The 24,261-nt window shown below is 41.9% G+C and overlaps 1 protein-coding gene across 1 annotated transcript in view; it reads right to left on the minus strand.

Annotated features, from left to right (window-relative positions):
- Positions 1–24,261, minus strand: part of LOC139235074 (scavenger receptor cysteine-rich domain-containing protein DMBT1-like) — a 66,068-nt gene that overhangs the window by 20,659 nt on the left and 21,148 nt on the right. The window contains exons 2-3 of the mRNA XM_070866208.1: positions 5,787–5,819; positions 4,712–5,026 (exon numbers count right to left, since the gene is read on the minus strand). Coding sequence (XP_070722309.1) covers positions 4,712–5,026; positions 5,787–5,819 — 348 coding nt within the window. The remainder of the gene's footprint in view (positions 1–4,711; positions 5,027–5,786; positions 5,820–24,261) is intronic.

Raw genomic sequence — 24,261 nt, forward strand, 5'->3', positions numbered from 1 at the left:
CAAGGAATAGAATATAAAAGCAGGGAAATTATACTAGAACTGTATACAACACTAGTCAGGCCACAGCTTGAGTACTGCATCCAATTCTGGTCGCCGCATTACAGGACAGTTGTGATTGCACTTCATAGGGACAGAGGAGATTTAGCAGAATGTTGCCAGGACTGGAAAATACTTGCTATGAGGAAAGATTGGTTGGCGGGTGGTGTTTCCTCTCGAATAGAGCAGGCTGATGGGAGCTTTAATTGAGGTCTATAAAATTATGAGGGGCCTAGAGAGAGTGGATTGGAAGGACCTGTTTCTAGTCGCCGAGGAGTCAATAACCAGGGGAATAGATTTAAAATAGTTGATAGAATGATTAGAGGGGAGATGAGGTGAAAACATTCACCCAGAGGGTGGTGGGGATTCTGGAACTCGCTGCCTGAAAGGGTGGTAGAGGCAGAAACCCTCATCACATCTAAAAAGTACTTGGATGTGCACTTAATAATCTATGACCTACATGGCTATGGATCCAATGCTGGAAGCTGGGATTAGCCTGGGTTTCTCTCCTTTAACCAACATGGACACGATGGGCTGAATGGCCTTACTCTGTGTCATAATTTTCTACGATTGTATTTTAAGCGGCTTTTCACAACTGTATTTCACTGAAACTCTTTTCCTCAACCAATTTACACCAGAGTCCAGTCCAATCCTCCATTTCTCTCTGTGCGAAGAACAGCGGGACACAAGTCTAAGACTTTCTCTCTCTTCAGTATTTACCATCTTGTTATATTGTCATGGTTTAATTTGAGATTTTACTCAGATTCAGCATTTCTCTACATTTACTAACTTCAGTAGCTCACTTCCCGTTTTCAAGGCCCACAATTCGGTACATTTGTAGAGATCTGAATTTAGCAATGTAGCTACATCTTTCCAGAGTATAATTGTCTCCTTTAACTTGACCTATTGTTAAGCAGTTGAAAAGGCGGGACTGGGTAACTATCTGTTTGGTTTCATCCCAACACCCTGATTTGTCCTCGAAAGGTTTGATTACATTGTTGAGCATTTGATTTGTTAGCTGATTGCTGTATCAAGGTCCTGAAACAACCTCATTCAAGAAAGGATAGATGCAAGAATTTCTAAATGCTGAAAAGCTAGGAACAGCGGCGGTCCGAAGAGATTTTGGTGTCCATGTATACAGATCATTAAAAGGTAGTGGTAGGATACAAAAGCAAATCAAAATGTCTGGTGGAATTTTAGCCTTTTTGCCGAGTGGGGTTGAATACGAAGGGGCATAAATTTTCCGACAGCGATACAAAACCCTGGATAGAATTCATCTAGTGTACTGTGCACAGTTCTGGAACCTCACCTTACAAAAGAGCATATTGGAAGGACTGTCGCGCTGATTCAACCGATATTACTAGTGTTCCACGGGTAACATTATGAGGAGAGTTTGCATATACTCGATTAGTATTCCCATTGAATATATATGGTTAAGATTGATTTGCTTGAGTGGATTAGAACTGTAGAGCGCTCATTCAAAAAAGCAATAGATGCGAACTGGATTAATGATTTTATATCTGCCAAGCCTATTAAGGGCTATGAAGCCAAGGCACGTAAATTGATTTAGGTTACAGGTCAGCCATGATCTCAGTGAATGGCGGAACAGGCTGGTGTGGCTGAACTACCTACGCCTGTCCCTATGTTCCAGGTTTCCTCCCATCTACACCCCGCAATTCCCCTACTCTCTGCTTCCATTCTTCCCTCCTCCACCCCAGTGAGATCATATCCCCAATCCAACTGGTTTAAATGCAGTTGATTGAATGTATATTAAAGTGGGCACTCCACTAAAAACTTCTCTTGCTCACACTTCTTATGCATTGCATGATCTCCCATAAAGTCCCGCAATTTATATTTAATTACGATTATACGTCCGGCAGATGATCCTGCGAAACATCTCACTGGATTTAGTAATTCCATAAATTAAAGAGACCTGACCAGACGAGTTGTTTATATTTTGTCTGCTTGGGACGGAATAAACACCCGGCACAATTTCAGATTTCTTGCACAAAAAGGCCTGAATCCTACGAAAAAAACGGGAGTCAACATAGAGGGAGAGATCGCTCCCATAGGATTCAACGGAGGACAGTGACATTCCCGCAACTACTCTCATATTTAATCACACATTTCCACAAGCATATGGCCCAAATTACCCAGAATAAATTCGGTGAGCGCAGAACCAGACCTAGTTTATCCCTCATTGATGAGTTTCACTTAATCACGGATAAGCCTTGCTAGGGGGGTTCCAGACCTTTCCCTGTAATAACTGCGACACAGAACGATCACTTAGATAATGGCTACCATCACTTATCGGAGATTGTTCCCGTAATAACAGCTGCTGTCCATGAATTTTCCATCTTATTTTAGTAATGAGCCAAGGTCATCTAACTTAAAGGTTAACTTTGTCTCTCGACCGACGCTCCCTGACCAGATGAGTATTTGCAGAATTTTCGGGTTTTATTTCAGATTTCCAATATCCGCAGTATTTTTGGTTTATTTTAGAGCACGATTCCTGGATTTTGATGTAAAAAATACATTTTCCGCGGGAGCTTGTGGACAAGTAGCAGTGTGGATATGGAACAACATATTGCTTATTGTGAAATATTGAACAATCTGGGACTCTTTGCTATAGAAAAGGCCACGTGGTGACCTGATAGAGATCAGTCAGTATCAACAGGGTTGGCAGGGTAACGCACAAAATATTTTATCACTTGTGAGCAGTCATTTCTAGTTAATATAAATATATTAACCAGAAAGTACAAATATGTATTTCAGGGAAAACATCTTTATCCAGACAGTGGCTAGAATTTGGAACTCGCCACTACAAGAAGTAGTTGAGGCGAATAGAATAACTGCATTTAACAGAATGAACAAATGCAGAAGTTGATGCTTATAGGGTTAGATGAGGAGGAGTGGGAGGCTCGTTATGAGCATACACACCGACATGGACCACGGGCTGAATGGCTTGTTTCTGTGCTGGAGGTTGTATATACATCTGTGAAATATTTACATAATTATATGGATGTGGGTGACGCTAACAGGGCCAGTAATTATTGTCCATCCCTTTTGCTTTGAGAAGCTGGTGATGGGCCTTCTTTTTGAACTGCTGAAAACATTGTGGTGAAGGAACTCCCACAATGCTGTTAGATGGGGAGTTCTGGGAATTTCAACCAGTGATGATGAAGGAATTGTGATATATATGTATGGTCAAGTTAGTATGGTGCGTGACTCGGTGAGTAATATGGAGGTGATGGTGATTCCATGCACCAATTACCCTTATCCTTCTTAATGGCAGAGGAGGCAAGTTTGAGAGGTGCTGCAAAAGAAGCCTTGGTGAGTTGTTGCAGAGCATCATGTAGGCAGTAGATACTGCAGTAGGTCAGTGATGGAGGGAGTGGATGATTATTGTGATGGACGGACAGCCGTTCAAGAAGATTACTTTGTCCTGGATGGTATCCAGCTTCTCAATATTTATCATAATTTGAAATCAATGGGAATGTGTAGGCTGCTGTGGGATCATACAGTGCAGTTGCCTCCTGTGCTGCCCACAGACTCATTACCCAGGCGTCCCCCAGACTGAAACAACTCCCTCCCCAGTCTCAGATTTACAGTCCGTGTAAAACATCAGGGAGTCGAATTAGATGGCCTTACCACCTACCGCCGAGATCCGCCATCATTCGTCTTCGGGTTCCGCCCTGTGCAAGTTTGCACCTGGGCTGGAGCGAGAGAGAGGAGAGTACCGCCGGGAACCGCCCGCTGATGTCAGCGGATGGACAAGTGGCGCAAGTGAATTCCCGCCTGCTGAGATGCTAGATTAGTGCAGGCAGGAGTCGGCGCCAGAACGGGGAAGGACCGCTGCGTGGAGGTTGCTCTATTCCCGACGATAGATATGCAGACCTGCAAAAAAAGGTTAGTGAACATTTAAAACAAAAATTCTTACAGCGGATTACCTGCATGGGGTCCCCTGAAGGTTTCTTTTTTTCTTGCATTGATTTTTGTTTTCAGATCTTCGACCCTCTGTGGGCCTGACACCTTCCTCGGCAGCACTTGGGCGGCAAGAGCCTTTGCCACCGAAATTGGCAGCTCCCGTCCGCTGCCCGCCGAGATTGAAGGTGTAAGTCCCTCTTTTGCCACCAGGCGCCCTTTCAAGGACCTTTTTGCTGCAACTCCCGCCCTACCGTCAGGTATCTCGGCGGCCACCGGCGGTCCTTTTGGCGGCACTTGGGCGGCCCTTGGCCTTAACCAATTCCGGCCCCCAGGTCTCAGGTCAAGCGATTAACGCAGGCGGACAGCCGGGCTCACGGCGCATGCTCGGTAGCGGCCGATGGTTAAGAATGGGAGTTGGATTGAGATTGTGACTTTTCCCGCGGATCAGCTCATTCACCGCGGCTTCGGGTCAAATCTCAATGGGAATTGTTTTGTCTGCTTTGTAAATGTGCCGAGTGTCAAGTATTGACTGCTCTAGGTGGGGGATGCTAATCAAATATAATAGCGATATTATTAAAACACAAACAGTGACCGGAATATTAATAATATAACATTAATAACAACAGGAGAATATTATAATTATCATCTCACTTCCCGTGTTCGGACAGTCGCAGATTATTTTACTTCCGTTCTTTTCCAGAAACCATCAAACGCGGCGGGAGGTGAGAGTCAGGAGAAAGATGTTTACCTGAGCAGATGACGCCGGCATCCCAGGAGTGTGGCCAGGAGCGGTGAATCCATTGAGATGACTCACACTCCCGCAGAGCGGTCTCGGTCCCGCCGCACTTAACATCTGACGTCACAATGGGTCCGGTCCCTTCCCCAAAGTGAGCCCCGCCCGGTGCTGACAGCGCAGCCCCGCATCCCAGCTCCCGACACACAACAGCGGCGTCCGGCCGGTCCCAGAGATCATCATACACGGTCCCCCACTGTCCCCTGTAATGAATCTCCAATCTCCCAGCGCACGGACTGCCACCATTCACCAGTCTCAGCTTCACCGGCTCTGTAAAATATCAGCAATAACATCAAGCGGTTGCAGTGCATTAAACCCGCAGTCTCCCAGCGCGCGGACCGCTCCCACTCACCGGGCAAGGGGGGTCATGTGAGGAATCAATGGGAACATTAGATTCTTCCCAGTCCCTGAATAAATCCGCGAGCAAATATTGAACATGGAAAAAGTTCGAGGATATTACTAATAAACGGTGTAAACGAGCAGGGAACCGGGATTCAGCAGGAAATTCCCAGCACCAGAGCGGCTTCCACGGGGACGAGATGGGGAAAGACTCAATATATTGCTGCCTCCAGAGATCGGCAGATGGGCGCGGCTGCAATGGTCAGCTGCCCATCATGCTCAATGGGGATTAGCCGAATTTACAGAGAGGCCAGTGCAGGTCAGGACTGGAAGACATTCCCCCGGTTCCCGGAGGCAATGGAGAAAAAGGCGGGATGGATTGTCATATATTAATGTCATCGCTGGTTGGCGCAGTGGAAAGTGAGACGCCCTTTGGGAGCGAAAGCAGTGTCAGTGGAGCCCTTCAGGGACCCCGTTTATTATCTGCCAGCATCAATACAGCAGCCGCCACTGAGCTGGAATTAAAGATCTTTAGTAACGGTCCGCGGGAGGCCCTCCTCCCTTCTGAGGGGCAAACGGCCAACGGATTATCGGCGAGCAATAATGCCGGGAGTTTGTTACCCATCCTTAATATTCAATGGGATGGATTCGAGCAGAGATACAAGATAATGTGAATAGAAGGTGCGGTTACCTGACACGTCAGCCTGACTGTTCCCGGGTCTGCCTGTAATGAGATATTGAGAATTAGAGTTCGCTGGGGCAAGAAATGAATGGGACTGTCAGCAAGAAAATTCAAAGTACAATGAACTGTGGGGATCCAGAACACTCTCACCACAAGGACTGTAGTGATTTAAGAATAAGAACTAGCTTCTCATAGCAACTAGGATTGGCCAATATATTCCCGATTGAACAGCGTCTCTCCCTGATCACCAGAATACATTAAAACAACCTACAACCGAGATTCGGACAGTTACACATTGGTCCAGTTTGTCGCATATCGTCTCGGTTAACTGGTCAGTCTTTGCCTTGTTCAGTCGTTATTTTTTTCTCGTTCATCTACACAGCTCAAAATATCTGCGAATTCCTCCAGTATTCAATGGACTATAAGTAAAATGTGAGAATTTGGGGATATTCTATGCTGCGAATTTAACTTCCTGGATTCGATGCAAAGCCACAGACTTTTCAGGTCATTCAAGTTGACTACATTGGTTTAGGAATTACAAAATAGTCAATAGAGTGCTTATATGAACATTCATTTCATTACAGATTATTAGCTGTGTGAAAAATTAAATTAAAATTTTACATGAAACTATTTCAGGCCAGATTCGAACAATTTCCATGCTTAAATGAGTTCCTGTTCGATTGAGGAAGCAAATGAATAACAAAGAAAATTACAGGTTAATATCTCCAGTTAACCACCAGAGGGAGCTCACAGCAAACAATCCAGACGCTGATCAGCAAACGCGCAAACAGTAATCTATACCGGTTTTCTAGTACCTGAATAAACGTTATCACGGTTAGAACATTACCAAACACCACCGAATATTTACAAAACCAGGGTATAAGGCTCTGATCGCTATCTGCCGAAAATAACTATACAAACCAGTTCATGATTTGGTGGTACACAAAGCGACCAAAGCAGGGGACAAGTGGAAGGAGATTGGGAAACGAGTCCCGATATCTTATTAAACAATACATGAATAAAAACAATGGAGCCTGTGGAAGGAGACTTCATTGACTAAACAAGAGCAAAGCAAGAGCGGTGATCTGATAGAAACATTTAAAATAACGAAAGGGATCGATAGGAGAGAGGCAGAGAGGTTGTTTCCATTGGTCGGGGAGACTAGAACTAGAGGGCACAGCCTCAAAATACGGGGGAGCCAATTTAAAACCGAGTTGGGAAGGAATTTCTTCTGCCAGAGGGTTGTGAATCTGTGGAATTTTCTGCCCAAGGAAGCAGTTGAGGCTAGCTCATTGAATATATTCAAATCACAGATAGATAGATTTTTAACCAATAAGGGAATTAACGGTTATGGGGAGCGGGCGGGTAAGTGAAGCTGAGTCCACGGCCAGATCAGCCATGATCTTGTTGAATGACGAAGCAGGCTCGAGGGACGAGATGGCCTACTCCTGTTCCTAATTCTTATGTTCTTATGTTCTTATGAATGTTGACGAAGTCCAGAACCAGGGCTCACAGTCTAAGGATAAGGGGTAAGCCATTTAGGACCGAGAGGAGGAGAGACTTCTTCACCCAGAGATTGGTGAACCTGTGGAATTCTCTGCCACAGAAAGTTGTTGAGGCCAATTCACTAAATATATTCAAAAAGGAGTTGGATTTAGTCCTTACTGCTAGGGGGATGGCAAGAAAGCAGGAATGGGGTACTGAAGTTGCATGTTTAGCCATGAACTCATTGAATGGCGGTGCAGGCTCGAAGGGCCGAATGGCCTACTGCTGCACCTAATTTCTAACTTTCTATGTTTCGAAATCCAACGGAGATTTTGGAATTTCCAGTAACATCATTTTTGATTGGTAGAATTATCAATAATTATACACATAATTAATGCAAATTGCAACAATATTGTTTCCCTTATAATTAGTTTATAACTGAAATTTTTTTCCAACGGTATAATGTTGAAACAGCTATTTAAAATATTTAGTCCATCTCTCTGCATCACACTTTGGTCAAAACAGCACATTTCCTGACAAACATCCATCGCAGAAATGTTCGTAATCAGTCGACAGTGGGTGCAGCTTTGTCTGATGTTCAAGACTAAGAGAGTCAATTTCAGTTTGACGCAATTATCAACTGGGAATGTAAGTGTTAATAAGGATTAAAATAACGTGAGAATGCTCACTATCGCCAACAGAAATGGAGAATTGATTCCCTATTCGAAGCTGATGGAATTTAAGATCAAACAAACATAACAAATTATTTCATCGAAGATAATTCTACAAATTACACAATCTATTTCAATATTGACTGAATATAATCCAAATAAATTACCGTTTTGAATAAAATATGCCATTTTCAGTGAATAGATTTTGAAATGCACATGATTTATGAAAATGTTTCAGTGAGTGAGAGACATTTGATGATGTTTTACTCTCTTCTACTAATTGCAGAAAACGTTCATTAAATTAGCTTAATGAATTGGATTTTAGTATCCAATCAGTTTTATAAAATGACAGATTATTCCTGGTAATATAGTTCCCTAAAAACATCATAAACTGTGCGGGAACGTTTCCAAGTAAATGAATCAGCTTTTATTGCTGACAGGGTATAATAAATATAGATAAACATGAAGTGGAAACTGAGCGGAGTCATTGAATGACAATCTCAGCAAAAACTATCAACCAAATGGAAGAAGATTGAGCAATATGCCCCGTAATCCCCCTAATCAATATATCACGTTGTCTCACAAAGCATGGAATGTGGAAGGTGATTGAGAAAACTTAATTATTACGAGAAACTGTGCTTTTAACTGCAAGAAATAGGGAGATTCATTTAATATTAAACCGGCTTAATTCTGAAGATCATCACTAACTAAAATACAATACTCAGCAAATTCCCCAAGGTTAATTCAGTCACATAATTTTTCTATCGTGTACTTCAAGATAATCATACTACTAATTAATGCTAATTGAAACAATATTGGATCCAGCTCTAGTCAGTTTTATTACTAACGCTGAACAAAATATTTATTTTAATTGTATGTTGTGTATCACACAGGGCCCAGGATGCATTTCGACTGAAATATGTGTGACAGAAATGTCTGTGTGCGTTCAGTGGGCATTAGCTGCAGCTTTGGCAGGTGTTCTGCACTCAGTGAGTTAACTTACACCCCAGGCTCCGATACTCTATTCTAGCAGTGACCATGCTTTAGTTCTAGCAGTCTCGCTTTAAATTTAGACTGCCATCTGCACTGTTTGTACAATAGCCACAGGAGACAAAATGAAACAAAACGGCCGCGGTATTTGTGTTCAATATAGGGTTTAAATCGAAGAGTGATAGAAATCTCAACTCGGATTTAAAATAAGTGTAAATGAAATGTAAAATATTCGAGCATTTCAGACTCCAGAATCCGCAGTATTTTGCTTTTGTAAAATATTCGAGCGCTTTACTGTTATTGGCAGATATGGTGAATTGAAACCATATTAGAAATTGATTGAATTAAAATCAAACAACCCAAATTATATATTAAATGGAACTCCAAAAATTGGGATTATATGGACTCCAATATTCCGTTCATATGATCCCAATGAATAACACAGTTGAATTAAATAAACCCGTTTGCTGTAAATTGATTATAATCAGCACGCGGTTTGTGAAAATGATTCAGGGAATAATTTAAATATTCCTGTATTTTCCTTTCGGTGAATCGCAGAAAAAGTTCTTTAAAATATCTACAAAACATGATTTTAGCATCCAATCCGTTGTATAAAATAAAAGAAAAAATAATTCACGGAAATATATTTCATTAAACGAATGATGTATCTGATAACAGTGCGGGAACGTGCGCATGTCAATAAACCAGCCTCAGTTATTGATCGAGATTAATAAATATAACCAATTACACACTGTAAACAGTGAGAAACTGAAGGGAGTCATAGACCGAAAATCTCAGCAAAAAATATCCAGCAGATGGAAGGAGACGGAGAAATACGTTCCGATATCTAATGACATTGTATAAAATGTGCGCGCATGCAGAAGGAGATAACGCTGCAAGTCCCAATGCCTCATTAAATTCTACCTGACTCTGTATAAAAATAAGTTGCATGTCCAAGAAGACTGAGAAAACTTAAATATTACAAGACACTGTGTATATAAATATATAAATTAGAAAAATTAATTAGATATAAAGGAGCCATGATTCTGAAGATAATCAATAACTAAATAAGAACACTCGCATAACAAATTCCCCAACGGTTTTGGCACTGACATTTACCTGTAACCGAAGTTACTCAGGAACGAGTACATACAGAGAAGCTGTCTCACTAATAACCGGAGTAACCACGAAGAGTCACTCAGAATTAGATGAATTAAGACTGACCGGGAACAATGACTAGCGGGAGATAGAGAACAAACCAAGGGTATAGAGGCGGGAGCTACGTCTAAAAATTATGAAAGGGTTGTGTGGAGGACAAGACTTTTGATCAAATAAAATGCATTTCAAAATACAATCAGATCTTCTTCAATTCCTTTGCAGCCATTATTTGCAATGTGCCTGCTTGCCTTTCCTTTTCCCTGTTTAAACCGAAATCGGACACAAATACCATGGCAGTTTTGTTTTACTTTGTCCCCTGCGCTTCTTTACAGACAGAGTAGACTGGGGTTGAAATTCTAATCGGATTATTTTCACAGATCCTACTAAAAGTGAAACGCATTCACTGTTATAACAGAGCGTGTCGCAGTCTGGGTTGTAAGTTTACTCACTGAGTGCAGAACACCAGTCAAAGCTGCACCGACCGCCGACTGAATCCACACATTTCTGTCACAGCAAAAAACTGAAAGGAGTCACCGACCGAAAAACGCAGCACAATATATCGAGCAGGTTCAAGGAGTTTGGGAAACAAGTCCCGATATCTCGTTAAACACTACATGGCACTGTATGAAAAGTATGGGAATGTGGAAGAAGATTGAGCAAGCTTAATAATTGCGTGACACAATAAATAGAAAACGTAATTTGATATAAAGTTATAATAATTTTGAAGATATTCACTAACTAAACAAAACATTCAAACAGCAAATTCGCAAAAGTTTCATACATTTTATTATCATCATTAGATGGAGAGTGTATTTAATAATAATTTTACAAATGAAGAAAGTTAGTTGAAACAATATTGATTCCGCCACTGGTGAATATTTTATGATGCAATATTGATAAACCTTATCCAACATTCTAATGCTGAATGTACTCTATAAAGTACTTCAGTTCACTCTATCACGCGGGCGTTAGACAGCACTTCTGCTGAGAAATATCTGTTATAGAAATGTGTGTGTGGATTCAGTAGACAGTCGGTGCAGCATTGACTGGTGTTCTACACTCAGTGAGTTAACTTACATCCCAGGCTCCGACACACTCTATTCTAAAAGCAACCGCACTCCATTTCTAGCAATTTCGGTTTAAATACTCCGATTAGAATTTCTACTTCAGTCAGCTCTATCTGCACAAGAGCAGCAGGGGACAAAAGGAAACAAAACTGCCTCGGTGTTTGTGTTCGATTTTTGTCTAAATCCAAGATTGATAAAATTCTCAACTGGGAATTTAAAAATAAGTGTGAATCAGATGTAAAATAGCTTAAACGCGTTCACTTACACCGACAGAAATGGCGAATTAATTGCCTATTTGAACTTTATGGAACTTAAAATCAAACAACCCAAAAGATGTATTACATTAAACTTCTGTAAATTAAATCAACAATATCAATATACATTTCATACGCTCCCAATGATTGACATATTTGAATAAAATATTCTCGTTTTCTGTAAATTGACCTAACGCTCCGATACAATTTATTCTATCAGTGCTCTACTTTTAACCGACTCATTAATACTATTCCAATAAGTTTTTCAATCCATTGCTCTGTCCATACAAGAGCCGCAGTTGGAAGGCGATTGAGAAACCAGTCCCGGTATATCGTTCAACTCTACATGAAACTACATAAACCAAACAGCTTTAACTTTCCACATCACCTCAATGTGTTCAAATAAATACCAATAGTTGTATTAATGAGGCACATGTTTTCATAATAATAAGCGTATCTATACATAACCGAATACATTCAATGAGCAATAACTCACAGTTCAGAAGCTGCAGTAGAAACAGGGTCAGGCAGGAACGCAGCATTGTCGCAGGAGCCGGTTACAGTGATGGGGTCTGAACACGAACCGAACGCTGATCGCAGATACCGAGCTGTCCCGCCAGCAACTTCTGGCACCCAGACTGAACTGGCAGTTAATTCTTTGACAACGGTTTGTACAGAAACCAGTGTTTCTTCCAAATAACCAATAGATTTTGACAGGTATGAACTGCGAATTGCAGTCTGGTAAAATACACCAATGAGAACGATCCTGTCCATTAATAGATGCAATGAGCCCAGGTTCCAACCAAGCCCTTCCCTTGAAACGCATTTAACCTGTACGAGTCTTGAATGGAAATGAGTCACCGATGCGATATGCGGATCATAGAATCAGAGAATATTACAGAAGTAAGCCGATCGGCTCAATATACCTACGTCGGATTCTTTGGAAAGTCTGTGCCATATCACCAGTTGTTCCCATAATCTCTTCAACTCCAATTGTCTTTTAATGTTCCAGCTCTTAACAATGCTCTGATTTTTTTTTAATGTTACCAATTATATTACATATATGACATCTGGTTACCGACCCACTTGCCCGAGAAATACTTTCTCCCTTCTTGCTCGATAGAACCCCAACATAATTTTGAATAGCTCTGTTAGGATTTCCATTAACGTTCTCTGTTCTGAGGAGAACAATATCAGATGCTCCAATGTCTCCACATAACTGAGGTCCTTCATACCTGGTATCAGTCTGATCAGCTCATGTGTACCCTGTTAAGGGCCTTGACATCATTCATAAAGTGTGAGGCCCAGAATTGTACACAGTGCTCTAGCTGAGGCCGAGCCAGGGATTTGTAAATGTTCAGCACGATTTTGTTGTGTTTGTTTTCAATGAACGTTGTGTCCCTCAATCCTGATCTTATTAACGCCTCCTGCAATTTTAACTTTCTTATCTCCCTGCCTGCTCCAGAATCCCTGTCTCTGTCTTTCTCTTATTGGCTTGTGATCTCTCTTTGTCTCAATTCCTTTGATTGGGATAGTGGTTTGACAACCACACTAGAGTCTCTCTCTCACTCATTATCCATTCGTCTTATTAGCGTAAATATTGCCCATGTGGTGTCGTTCATTGCTTTCACTCTCCTGTCGGATGCTCACTCTCTCTCTCTCTCTCATCCTCTGTCTATCTCGCTGTTCTGTCTCCCTGTGTGTCTCAAAATCTCTCTCTCTCGCCCTATGTCCCCTTCTCTCTAGCTCTCTCTTCATCCCTTTGCTTCTTGTATAGGGCTACCTCGATCTGAATTTCAATGATTTTGCTCTCCTTGACTGTGCCTTTGCCTCTGTGTGTCTGCGTCTCTTTATACATCTCTTTCCCTCTCACTCTCTCATTCCCTCCATCTCTCCATCCATCTGCTTATGATACATTGTTCCCACGTGCTCTAAATCAATGCTTTCTTGCTCCCTTCTTTCTCTGTCTATCTCCACTCTCACTGACTCCCACAACTCAGTATTTCTCACATATTCTCTGCTCTACCCTCGAACTAGTGCTCTGGGAATTTCAGGCTCCAATACTGAAACCAGGGACACTGCATTGGTGTTGAGCTGGTGTTATTCAACTAATGACTCATCTACATCAAATAGGTTTGTTTTTTATCTAAATACTCTGTATGAACTCTCCAATTTCTACACAGATATTGTTTTGATAATAACACATGGTTGATTCACATTGTAAATTCCATGAAGGATCAATAATTATGCGGAATTATTGTTAGATAATACCTATCCTGGAACATATAATGCTGGCTCAATTCATATATTTCTTGACATAACAAGCAGTTACTGAAATGTCTATATTTCCTGTTGTGTTGCAAAAATTGAGAGGTGCATGACAATAAATGCAGTTTCCAGCAATGAATTCTGTAGTGTCCGCTCATCTATTAAAGGGTTTATGTAAAATACTTGTGTATAATAAGTAATCAGGGAACAGGCCCAATCGAGTTTCTTCTTTGGGCTTACTTACCTTCTGTGCCAGGCTGACTTTCTGGGCCTAACCATCTGAAATCCAACCGTGAGTGTTGTCATATAATACAGTCTCGATCCAACACCACCGGTCACGAATGTAGTTCAAACAGTTTTTGTATTTCAGTTTAGACAAATTGAATTAAACCATTGACCTGTATCAATCAATTGAATGTCATTGATAAAGAGTTATAAAGGACACATGGCAGAGAAACAGGCCATTGCCACAACCATTGCATGCCGGTGTTTAAGTTCTACTCGAGCCACCTCCAATCTTTCCTCATCTAATTCTGTCAGCATATCCCTCTATTCTCTACTGCCTCAACTGGTTATCTATACTCGCATTAAAAGCGTCTATCACAATTGTCTTAACTACACTGTATGGTAGCGAGTTTCACATTCTCACCAACCTCTGGGTAAAGATGATTCTGCTGAATTCTCAATTTGATTTCTTGGTAACTATCTTATACTCATGGCTTCAGGTCTCCTTCTGCCCAAAAGTTGAAGCTCTATGTCTGAATCTAGTCTAACAAAACATTTCATAATTTAAAAAACATCTATTAGGTCACCGCTCAGCATTCTCTTTTCAAGAGGAAAGAGACCCAGCCTGTTCATCCTTTCCTGGCAGGTAGGACCTCATCTTTATGGTATAAGCCTTGTACATCCTCTCCACCCTTTCCAGTGCGTCTATATCCTTTTTATATAATGCGGCGACCAAGAGGTGCATCAATGGAAGTGGGTGTGAATTTCACTGCAAGTCTTAGGCTTTTGGGGGACATTAAGTTACAACGACAGTTGTAGGTTCAGTTGTTGAGTCAAGTATTGATGCGAAATGGTTGTGTTTTTGTTGAGGATTGAAATTCTAAAGCGAGTTGGTGTGTACAAGTAAATGTATCAATATTTACCTTACTTCAGTGAAATGAAAATCAGTCAGGATCTGTACAGGGCGGATGCACTGCCCGTTACAGTAACACCCAGAGGACGAAATCTCACCTGAAATGTACTGGTCAGCCATTATAGAGTTAGAGGCTGCTCTGGAAAATTAAGATATCTCACCAGAAATGTAACAGGCATTGTAATGCAAAGGCGATTACACTTCCCCAGCTGGAAGAGTGGCCCAGAAAGAATGGGGACTCGCCTGCTGGCAATAGTGCAAAAAGAACACCGGTCAATAATTTAATGTATTTGCTTATCATCCTTCCAATCCTGGATATTAATATCACAGTAAACGTGGGCAACTGAATAATCTAAGAGGGAGAGACGTCCAGCGAGTGTCTGTTCTAACGGTATTTAGTTCTGGTTGTTAGATTGTGAGGGATGGTTCAATACAGTGTCCATTACTCTCTTTACTTCTTGCTGAATCAGTTCAAAAATGTCTCAACGATAATTTAAAAGCATCTATTCACTCAATACTTGGATCAGTTCCACTGTTACAAATTTGTTGTCAATAGAGGTTCCATCCACAAATCGTGTCACCTTTGACACAGTGGGTGACAATTGAGTGATCGCTGCAGTTTTGCAACAATAATGAATTTAAATATAAGAGAGAGCAACAAGGAATGGTGGACTGGAGGTTTTCATCAGAAATAATATAATGGCTGTTATAAAAAAGGATATGATGAACAAAGAGAATAGAATGGATTGAAATGTAGGATTCAAATGGACCAGTCATACTATTAATGGTTTACTACAGCCCACCAAATAGAGACAAGATAGTAGAGATGGAAATATATGGGCAAATATATTAACTGAGTGCAAAACACGATATCACAAAGATTGAAGATTTCAACTGCCCTCAAGTAAACATGATCGACAGAAAAAGCTCCAACAATGATCTCGGGTGGGGAAGCACTGCTAGATGGAGTAACGAGAAATTAATCAGAGTGGATAAGCTAATTAAGTGTGGGAGAACATCTCAGGACTAGTGAGATAAGATAGTTCAAGATAATATTGAGATAGAGATAAATATATTAGAAAGATCAAAAAATGTGCAAGAAACAATTATGACGCAACTGGGATAGATCTAAGGAAGGTTAACTAGAGAGAAATATTGGCCCTGAAATTTCGGCATCCGCGGATCCGTACGAAAAGTTTACTGAGCCAGGGAGGCATTACAAAAGCCAGTTTACGGTGCACAATGAGCATGTGTTGAAAACCGGCTTTTCCGATCTGTCATGTTGAGTGTTTCCAGTCTGTCTGTTTTATGTCAGTTTTCCAGCATACGCAGCATTTAACTTTTGGAATCTAATCTCCCCTGGGTTGCTGCAGGAATTCAAACTTAAGTTACAGCTCCCGAGTTGCTGCACATGTCTGTGATTCAGAAATCAAGTCCCTCTCATGCTCTATTGATGTACTCTCCAAACAGTGTATGTGTTTCAGGTATAATGCGTTCTGTACTCTCTTGTAACCGCAATAAATGCTGGATTAGGAATTGGATCCAGTGCTGCAGCTAAAAAAGTTAATTTAATGTTTCTACATCAGCCAAGAAACACGTTAGTAGTCGTGTCCCCCAGGGATCATTCCGAGGCCCGCCACTCTTCATATTAACGACCTGGACGGTGGTGTTGGAAGCATGGTCAGTAAGTTTGCACACGACACTAATGTCAGAAACTGTAGCTAAAGCTGACAGGGTATTGGGTTGTACTAATAGATCCCTTCAGAATAATTCTAAGACATCATTTTGACTGTATTCAGTTTGCTTGTCAGTCCGCATAAGAACATAAGATGATAAGAATTCGGAGCAGGCATAGGCCATACACACCTTATGTCTTCTCTGCCATTCAATAAGATCATGGCTAATCTTCGACCTCAACTCAACTTTCCTTCTCTGTCGCCATATACTTCATTTCTTCTGGAGTCCAAAAATCTATCTATCTCGGCCTTGAGTATACTCAAGGACTGAAATTCCACCGCACTTTGGGGCAGAGAAACGCAAAGATTCACCCTCTGAGTGAAGAAATTACTGCTCATCTAGGTCTTGAAAGCCCAGCCCCTTATCCTGAGACTTTGCCCACTAGTTCTAGACTCTCCATCCAGGCGAAATAATCTCTCACCACCTACCGTTTCAATCCCACTCAGAATATTATATGTTTCAATGTGATCAACTCTCATTCTTCTAAACTCCAGAGAGTCCAGGCCGAATCTACTCAATCGCACCTCATTTAAACCCTCTAATCCCGAGGATCAATCTAGTGAACTTTCGTTCGACTGCCTCAAGGCAAGTATATATTTCCTTAAGTAAGGAGACCAAATCTTTGCACTGTACTCCAGGTGTGGTCTCATCAGCACCCTGTACAATTGTAGAAACACTTCGTTACTCTTGTACCCCAACCTTCTGTAAAAAAAGGCCAACAATCCATTTGCCTTCCTAATTGCATGCTGTACCTGCATGCTAAATCTCTGTGTTTATTTTACTAGGACACCCAAAGCTCTCTGCACAACAACATTTAATAATTTCTCACCATTTAAGGAATATTCTGTGTTTCTATTCTTCCTACCAAATCAAGTAACCTCACATTTCCTCACATTATACTCCATCTGCTATCTTTTGCCTACTCACTTAACCTATTATCTCTTTGCAGGCTCTTTGCGTCCTTCTCACATCTTACTTTTCCAACTAGCTTTGTATCATCAGCAAACTTGGATACTTTGCACTTTGTCCCTTCATCTAATGATTATTATAAATGAAAAATAGCTAAGGGTCAAGCACTGATTCTTATGGCGCTCCACTATTTGCAGCTTATCAATCTGAATATTACGTGTTTATCCCTACTCCTTGTTTTCAGTCTGTTAACCATTGTTTATCCATGATAATAATTTATCGCCAACCCTTGTGCTCTTATCTTGCTTAACAACCTTTTATTAAGGTACTCACCAGTCTCCAGCCAATCACTTACCACTTTGGCTGTGACATCACCTTTCGATTTTTTTCTCTACTTCTTTTTGCCTCCCTGCTGCAGCTGCACAAGCTCCGCCTCTCGCCGACAACGAAGTCCCGAGCCTCTCCTCGATGCTGGGCCTTAAGTAGGCCTCCTCGATCTCCCCGCTCCGCCTCTCGCCGACAACGAACTCCCGAGCCTCTCCTCGATGCTGGGCTTTAAGTAGGCCGCCTCGATCTCCCCTCTCCGCCTCTCGCCTTAAGTCAAAGCAGGAGAGCTCGGACATGTGTTATGCTCCTCCTGTACTATTTGGGAAGTCAGGGACGCTTCCACTGTCCCTGATGACTACGTGTGTGGGAAGTGTATCCGCCTGCAAATCCTGACAGACTGCATTGCGGAACTGGAGCTGCGGGTGGATTTACTCTGGAACATCCACGATGCTGAAAATGATGTGAATAGCACATTTAGTGAGTTGGTCTTACCGCAGGTAAAGTGTCCACAGCTAGTTAGGGAATGGAAGACCAACAGGGAGAGCTGTGCAAGGAAGGTAGTACAGGGATCCCCTATGGTCATCCCCCTGCAAAACAGATACACTGCTTTGAGTACTGTTGAGGGGGATGACTCATCGGGGGAGAGCAGCAGCAGCCAAGTTCATGGCACTGTGGCTGGCTCTGCTGCACAGGAGTGCAGGAAAAAGAGTGGGAGAGCAATAGTGATAGGGGTTTCAATTATAAGGGGAATAGATAGGTATTTCTGTGGCCGCAATCGAAACTCCAGGATGGTATGTTGCCTCCCTGGTGCAAGGGTCACTGATGTCTCGGAGTGGGTACAGGACATTTTAAAAAGGGAGGGTGAACAGCCAGTTGTCGTGGTGCATATAGGTACCAACGATATAGGTAAAAAAATGGGATGAGGTCCTACGAGACGAATTTAGGGAGCTAGGAGATAAATTAAAAAGTCGGACCTCAAAAGTAGTAATCTCAGGATTGCTACCAGTGCCACATACTAGTCAGAGTAGGAATTGCAGGATAGCTCAGATGAATACGTGGTTTGAGCAGTGGTGCAGAAGGGAGGGATACAAATTTCTGGGGCATTGGAACCGGTTCTGTCGGAGGTGGGACCAGTACAAACTGGACGGTCTGCACCTGGGCAGAACCAGAACCAATGTCCTCGGGGGACTGTTTGCTAGTGCTGTTGGGAAGGAGTTAAACTAATGTGACAGGGGGATGGGAACCTATGCAGGGAGACAGAGGGAAATAAAATGGAATCAGAAGCAAAAGATAGAAAGAAGAATAGTAAAAATGGAGGGCAGAGAAACACAAGGTAAATAACAAAAAGGGCCACAATACAGCAAAATTCTAAAGGGGCAACGTGTGTTAAAAAGACAAGCCTGAAGGCTCTGTGCGTCAATGCGAGGAGTATTCGGAATAAGGTGGACGAATTAACTGCGCAGATAGCAGTTAATGGGTACGATGTAATTGGCATCACAGAGACATGGCTCCAGGGTGAACAAGACTGGGAACTCAACATCCAAGGGTATTCAGCAGTTAGGAAGGATAGACAGAAAGGAAAAGGAGGCGCGGTGACATTGCTGGTTACAGAGGAAATCAAAGCAATATAAGGAGGGACATTAGCCTGGATGATGTGGGATCGGTATGGGTGGAGGTGCGGAATTCCAAAGAGCAGAAAATGCTAGTGGGATTTGTGTACAGACCACCAAATAGCAGCAGTGAGGTTGGGGACAGCTTCAAACAAGAAATAAGGGATGTGTTCAATACAGCTACAGCAGTTATCATGGGCGACTTTAATCCACATATTGATTGGGCTAACCAAACTGGTAGCAATGCAGTGGAGGACAATTTCCTGGAGTGTATTAGGGATGGTTTTCCAGACCAATATGTCGAGGTACCAACTACAGAGCTGGCCATTCTATACTGGGTGATGTGTAATGAGAAGGGACTAATTAGCAATCTTTTGTGCGAAACGCCTTGGGGAAGAGTGACGATAATATGGTAGAATTCTTTATTAAGATGGAGAGTGAAACAGTTAATTCCGAAACTAGGGTCCTGAACTTAAGGAAAGGTAATTTCGACGGTATGAGGCGTGAATTGGCTAAAATAGACTGGCAAATGATACTTAAAGGTTTGATGGTGGATAAGCAATGGCAAACATTTAAAGATCACATGGATGAACTTCAGCAATTGAACATCCCTGTCTGAAGTAAAAATAAAACGGGGAAGGTGGCTCAACCATGGCTAACAAGGAAAATTAAGGATAGTGTTAAAGCAAAGGAAGAGGGATATAATTTGGCTACAAAAAGCAACAAACCTGAGGACTGGGAGAAATTTAGAATTCAACAGAGGAAGACTATGGATTTAATTAAGAGGGGGAAAATAGAGTACAAGAGGAAGCTTGCAGGGAACATAAAAACTGCCTGCAAAAGCTTCTATAAATTTGTGAAGAGAAAAAGATTAGTGAAGACAAACGTAGGTCCCGTGTAGTTGGATTCAGGTGAATTTATAATGGAGAACAAAGAAATAGCAGACCAATTGAACAAATACTTTGTTCTGTCTTCACGAAGGAAGACACAAATAATCTTCTGATTGTACTAGGGGACAGTAGATCTAGTGAGGAGGAGGAACTGAAGGATATCCATATTAGGCAGGAAATGTGTTAGGGAAATTGATGGGATTGATGGCCGATAAATCGCTGGGGCCTGATAGTCGACATCCCAGAGTAGTTAAGGAAGTGGCCCTAGAAATAGTGGATACATTGGTGATCATTTTCCAACAGTCTATCGACTCTGGATCAGTTCCTATGGACTGGAGGGTAGCTAATGTAACACCACTTTTTTTAAAAGGAGGGAGAGAGAAAACGGGTAATTATAGATCGGTTAGCCTGACGTCAGTAATGGGGAAAACGTTAGAATCAATCATTAAGGATGAAATAGCAACGCATTTGGAAAGCAGTGACAGGATTGGACCAAGTCAGAATGGATTTATGAAAGCGAAATCATGCTTGACGAATCTTCTGGAATTTTTTCGGATGTAACTAGCAGAGTGGACAAGGGAGAACCAGTGGATGTGGTGTATTTGGACTTTGGAAAGGCTTTTGAAAAGGTCCCGCACAAGAGATTGGTGTGCAAAATCAAAGCGCATGGTATTGGGGTAATGTACTGATGTGGATAGAGAACTGGTTGGCAGATAGGAAGCAGAGAGTCGGGACAAACGGATCCTTTTCAGAATGGCAGGCAGTGACCAGTGGAGTGCCGCAGGGTTCAGTGGTGGGACCCCAGCTCTTTACATTATATATTAACGATTTAGATGAAGGAATTGAGTATAATATCTCCAAGTTTGCGTATGACACTAAACTGGGTGGCAGTGTGAGCTGTGAGGAGGACGCTAAGAGGCTGCAGGCTGAGTTGGACAGGTTAGGTGAGTGGGCAAATACATGGCAGATGCAGTATAATGTGGATAAATGAGAGGTTATCCATTTTGGGGGCAAAATCACAAAGGCAGAATATTATCTGGATGGCAGCAGATTAGGAAAAGAGGAGGTGCAACGAGACCTGGGTGTCATGGTTCATCAGTCACTGAAAGTGGGCATGCAGAAAAAGCAGGCAGTGAAGAAGGCAAATTATATGTTGGCCTTCATAGCTAGGGGATTTGCATATAGGAGTAGGGAGGTCTTACTGCAGTTGTACAGGGCCTTAGTGAGGCCTCACCTGGAATATTGTGTACAGTTCTGGTCTCCTAATCTGAGGAAGGATGTTCTTGCTATTGAGGGAGTGCAGCGAAGGTTCACCAGACTGATTCCAGCGATGGCTGGACTGTCATATGAGGAGAGACTAGATCAACTGGACCTTTATTCACTGGAGTTTAGAAGGATGAGAGGGGATCTCATAGAAACGTATAACATTCTGACAGGACTGGACAGGTTGGATGCGGGAAGAATGTTCCCGATGTTGGGAAAGTCCAGAACCAGGGGTCACAGTCTTAGGATAAGGGGTAGGCCATTTAGGACTGAGATGAGGAGAAACTCCTTCACTCACAGAGTTGTTAACCTATGGAATTCCCTGCCACAGGGAGATGTTGTTGCCAGTTCATTGGACATATTCAAGAGTGAGTTACATATGGCCTTTACGGCTAAGGGGATCAAGGGGTATGGACAGAAAGCAGGAAAGGGGTACTGAGGGAATGATCAGCCATTATCTTATTGAATGGCGGTGCAGGCTCGAAGGGCCGAATAGCCTACTCCTGCACCTATTTTCTATGTTTCTATTTTCTATGTTATGTGGCAACTTATCGAAAGCTTTTTGGAAATCTAAATACGCAACATCCACTGGTTCCCCTTTATCCACCCCGGTAGTTACATCCTCAAAAAACTGATGCATTTTTCAAACGCGATTTACCTTTTTAAAGCCATATTGATTTTGTCTAACCATATTATTATTTTCTATGTACACTATTACCACTTCCTTAATAATGGATTCCAGCATTTTCCTGACAACTAATGTGAGGCTTAATGGACTTTAGGTCCCGGTGTTCTCTCTCCCTCCTGCTTTGAATATCTGGGTTAACGTTGCTATCTTACAATCGCTGCAACCTCTCCTATATCTAAGGAACATTGGAAGATCAAAACAAATGCATCTGGAGTACTGTGCCCAGGTTTTGGTTGCCTACTGGCCCCATATGATGGGTGAACAGGTCCACAGTAGAGATACGAGAGCAAATGGATTAGTCTCAAGGGCCTTGGTGTATTCAGTTTAGAGCAGTGTAAACATAGCTGTGACCTGACAGTTGTCTATGCCATAATTAAAAGGTTGGATATCATGCCTAATAATAGATTATTTCAATTTAACAAATCAGAAAAGTCCAGGAGCACGGGTTTAGTTTGTGTAAAAGTAGCAATCGACTGGGTGTTAGGCAGTTCTGATTTTCCAAGAGAGTAGTGAGCCTGTGGAATACATTATGACCTGGTTGGCTTGGTGCTGATTCTTTGTATGCTTTCAAGAGAGAGCTGTGCCAGTTATTCACTGGGACAGAGATCGCATCAAAATATATTTTTTGTCTTACATTATTCGTGTGTGTATGCGTGTGTGGGGAGAACGCATAATCATATGCTGCTGCATTTTCCATTTGACCTCGTGCTGTGTTCTTATTTATTACCCATCACTCGTTGCCCTGCGAAGATGGTGGAGTGCTTTCTCCTTCAACCACTGTATTCCTTGTGGTGAAGGCATGCTGGGCCCATTCATAGCGCATCCCCCAGTTGTCCTTAGAGGGTTGTCTATGGAATTCTTCATAAATCCTGCAGTCCTTTTCGTAATAGTGTTCCGATGATGTGGTTAGGTAGAGAATCCACGCATTTTGTCCAGTGACGATAAAGGAGCCGTGATATGTGTGCACACCAGAAAGTTTTGCCTAATATTCCAGATTACATCTGCATTTAAAGAGGCGCATTTGCGTTCCACAAAGCAAACACACGAGAGCGAACCCAAATATTTTCCATCTCCTTTCTGTGCGAGACCTTCAAGTTGCTGTGACAACCAATTACTCTCATCACCCAGGTCTCACACTCACAGTATTGCAAGTTTGTTTGATATCTGTAGAACTTAGCTCAGGGAGCCCAGTATATCTGATCGAGGAAAGAGCGGATACACCTGTGGAAACCAATGAGTGGGTGGCAGAGTTACGAGAGGTTTTACACTGTTTCATCTGATTTTCATCTCGGTTCACAACACGGGCTGTGGATTGTTTTTAGTTAAATGTCCATTTCTGCTGCATTGCCGCTTCTTTCAATGTGACATCAGCGAAATCAATCATTTTAGAATCATGGCAACTTTATAGTAACATCTCAGGTGTGTTCAATTATTGATATGTGTTAAATATTCAAGCTGATTTCATTCTCCAGATCTACATTCACTTCCGGAGAAAACGCACCCACATTTAAATTATTGAGATGCAATGAGACAGGATTAATAATGAATCTCCCAGTCAAGGATCCCCTTGGAATGAATGATCATAGTATGATTGAATTTCAAATTCAGATGGAGGGTGAGAAAGTTGGATCTCAACCCAGCGTAATAAGCTTAAATAAAGGAGACTATGAAGGCTGAGTTGGCTAAAGTGGACTGGGAAAATAGATTAAAGTGTAGGATGGTTCATGAACAGTGGTGTAAATTAAAGGAGATATTTCACAACTCTCAAGAAAAATATATTCCAGTGAGGAGGAAAGGGCATAAGAGAAACGATAGTGATCCACGGCTAAGTAAAGAAATAAAGGATGGTCTCCAATTAAAAACCAAGGGCATACAATTTGGCCAAAACTAGTGTGAGGACAGAAGATTGGGAACCATTTAAATGCCTAAAAAGAATGACTAAAAAAATGATTAAGAAAGGGAAGATAGACTATGAAAGTAAACTAGCACGAAAGATAAAAACAGCTAGCAAGAGTTTCTATAGGTATAT

The sequence above is a fragment of the Pristiophorus japonicus genome, chromosome 22 (assembly GCF_044704955.1).
Source record: "Pristiophorus japonicus isolate sPriJap1 chromosome 22, sPriJap1.hap1, whole genome shotgun sequence".
NCBI classification, from domain to species: Eukaryota; Metazoa; Chordata; class Chondrichthyes; family Pristiophoridae; genus Pristiophorus; species Pristiophorus japonicus.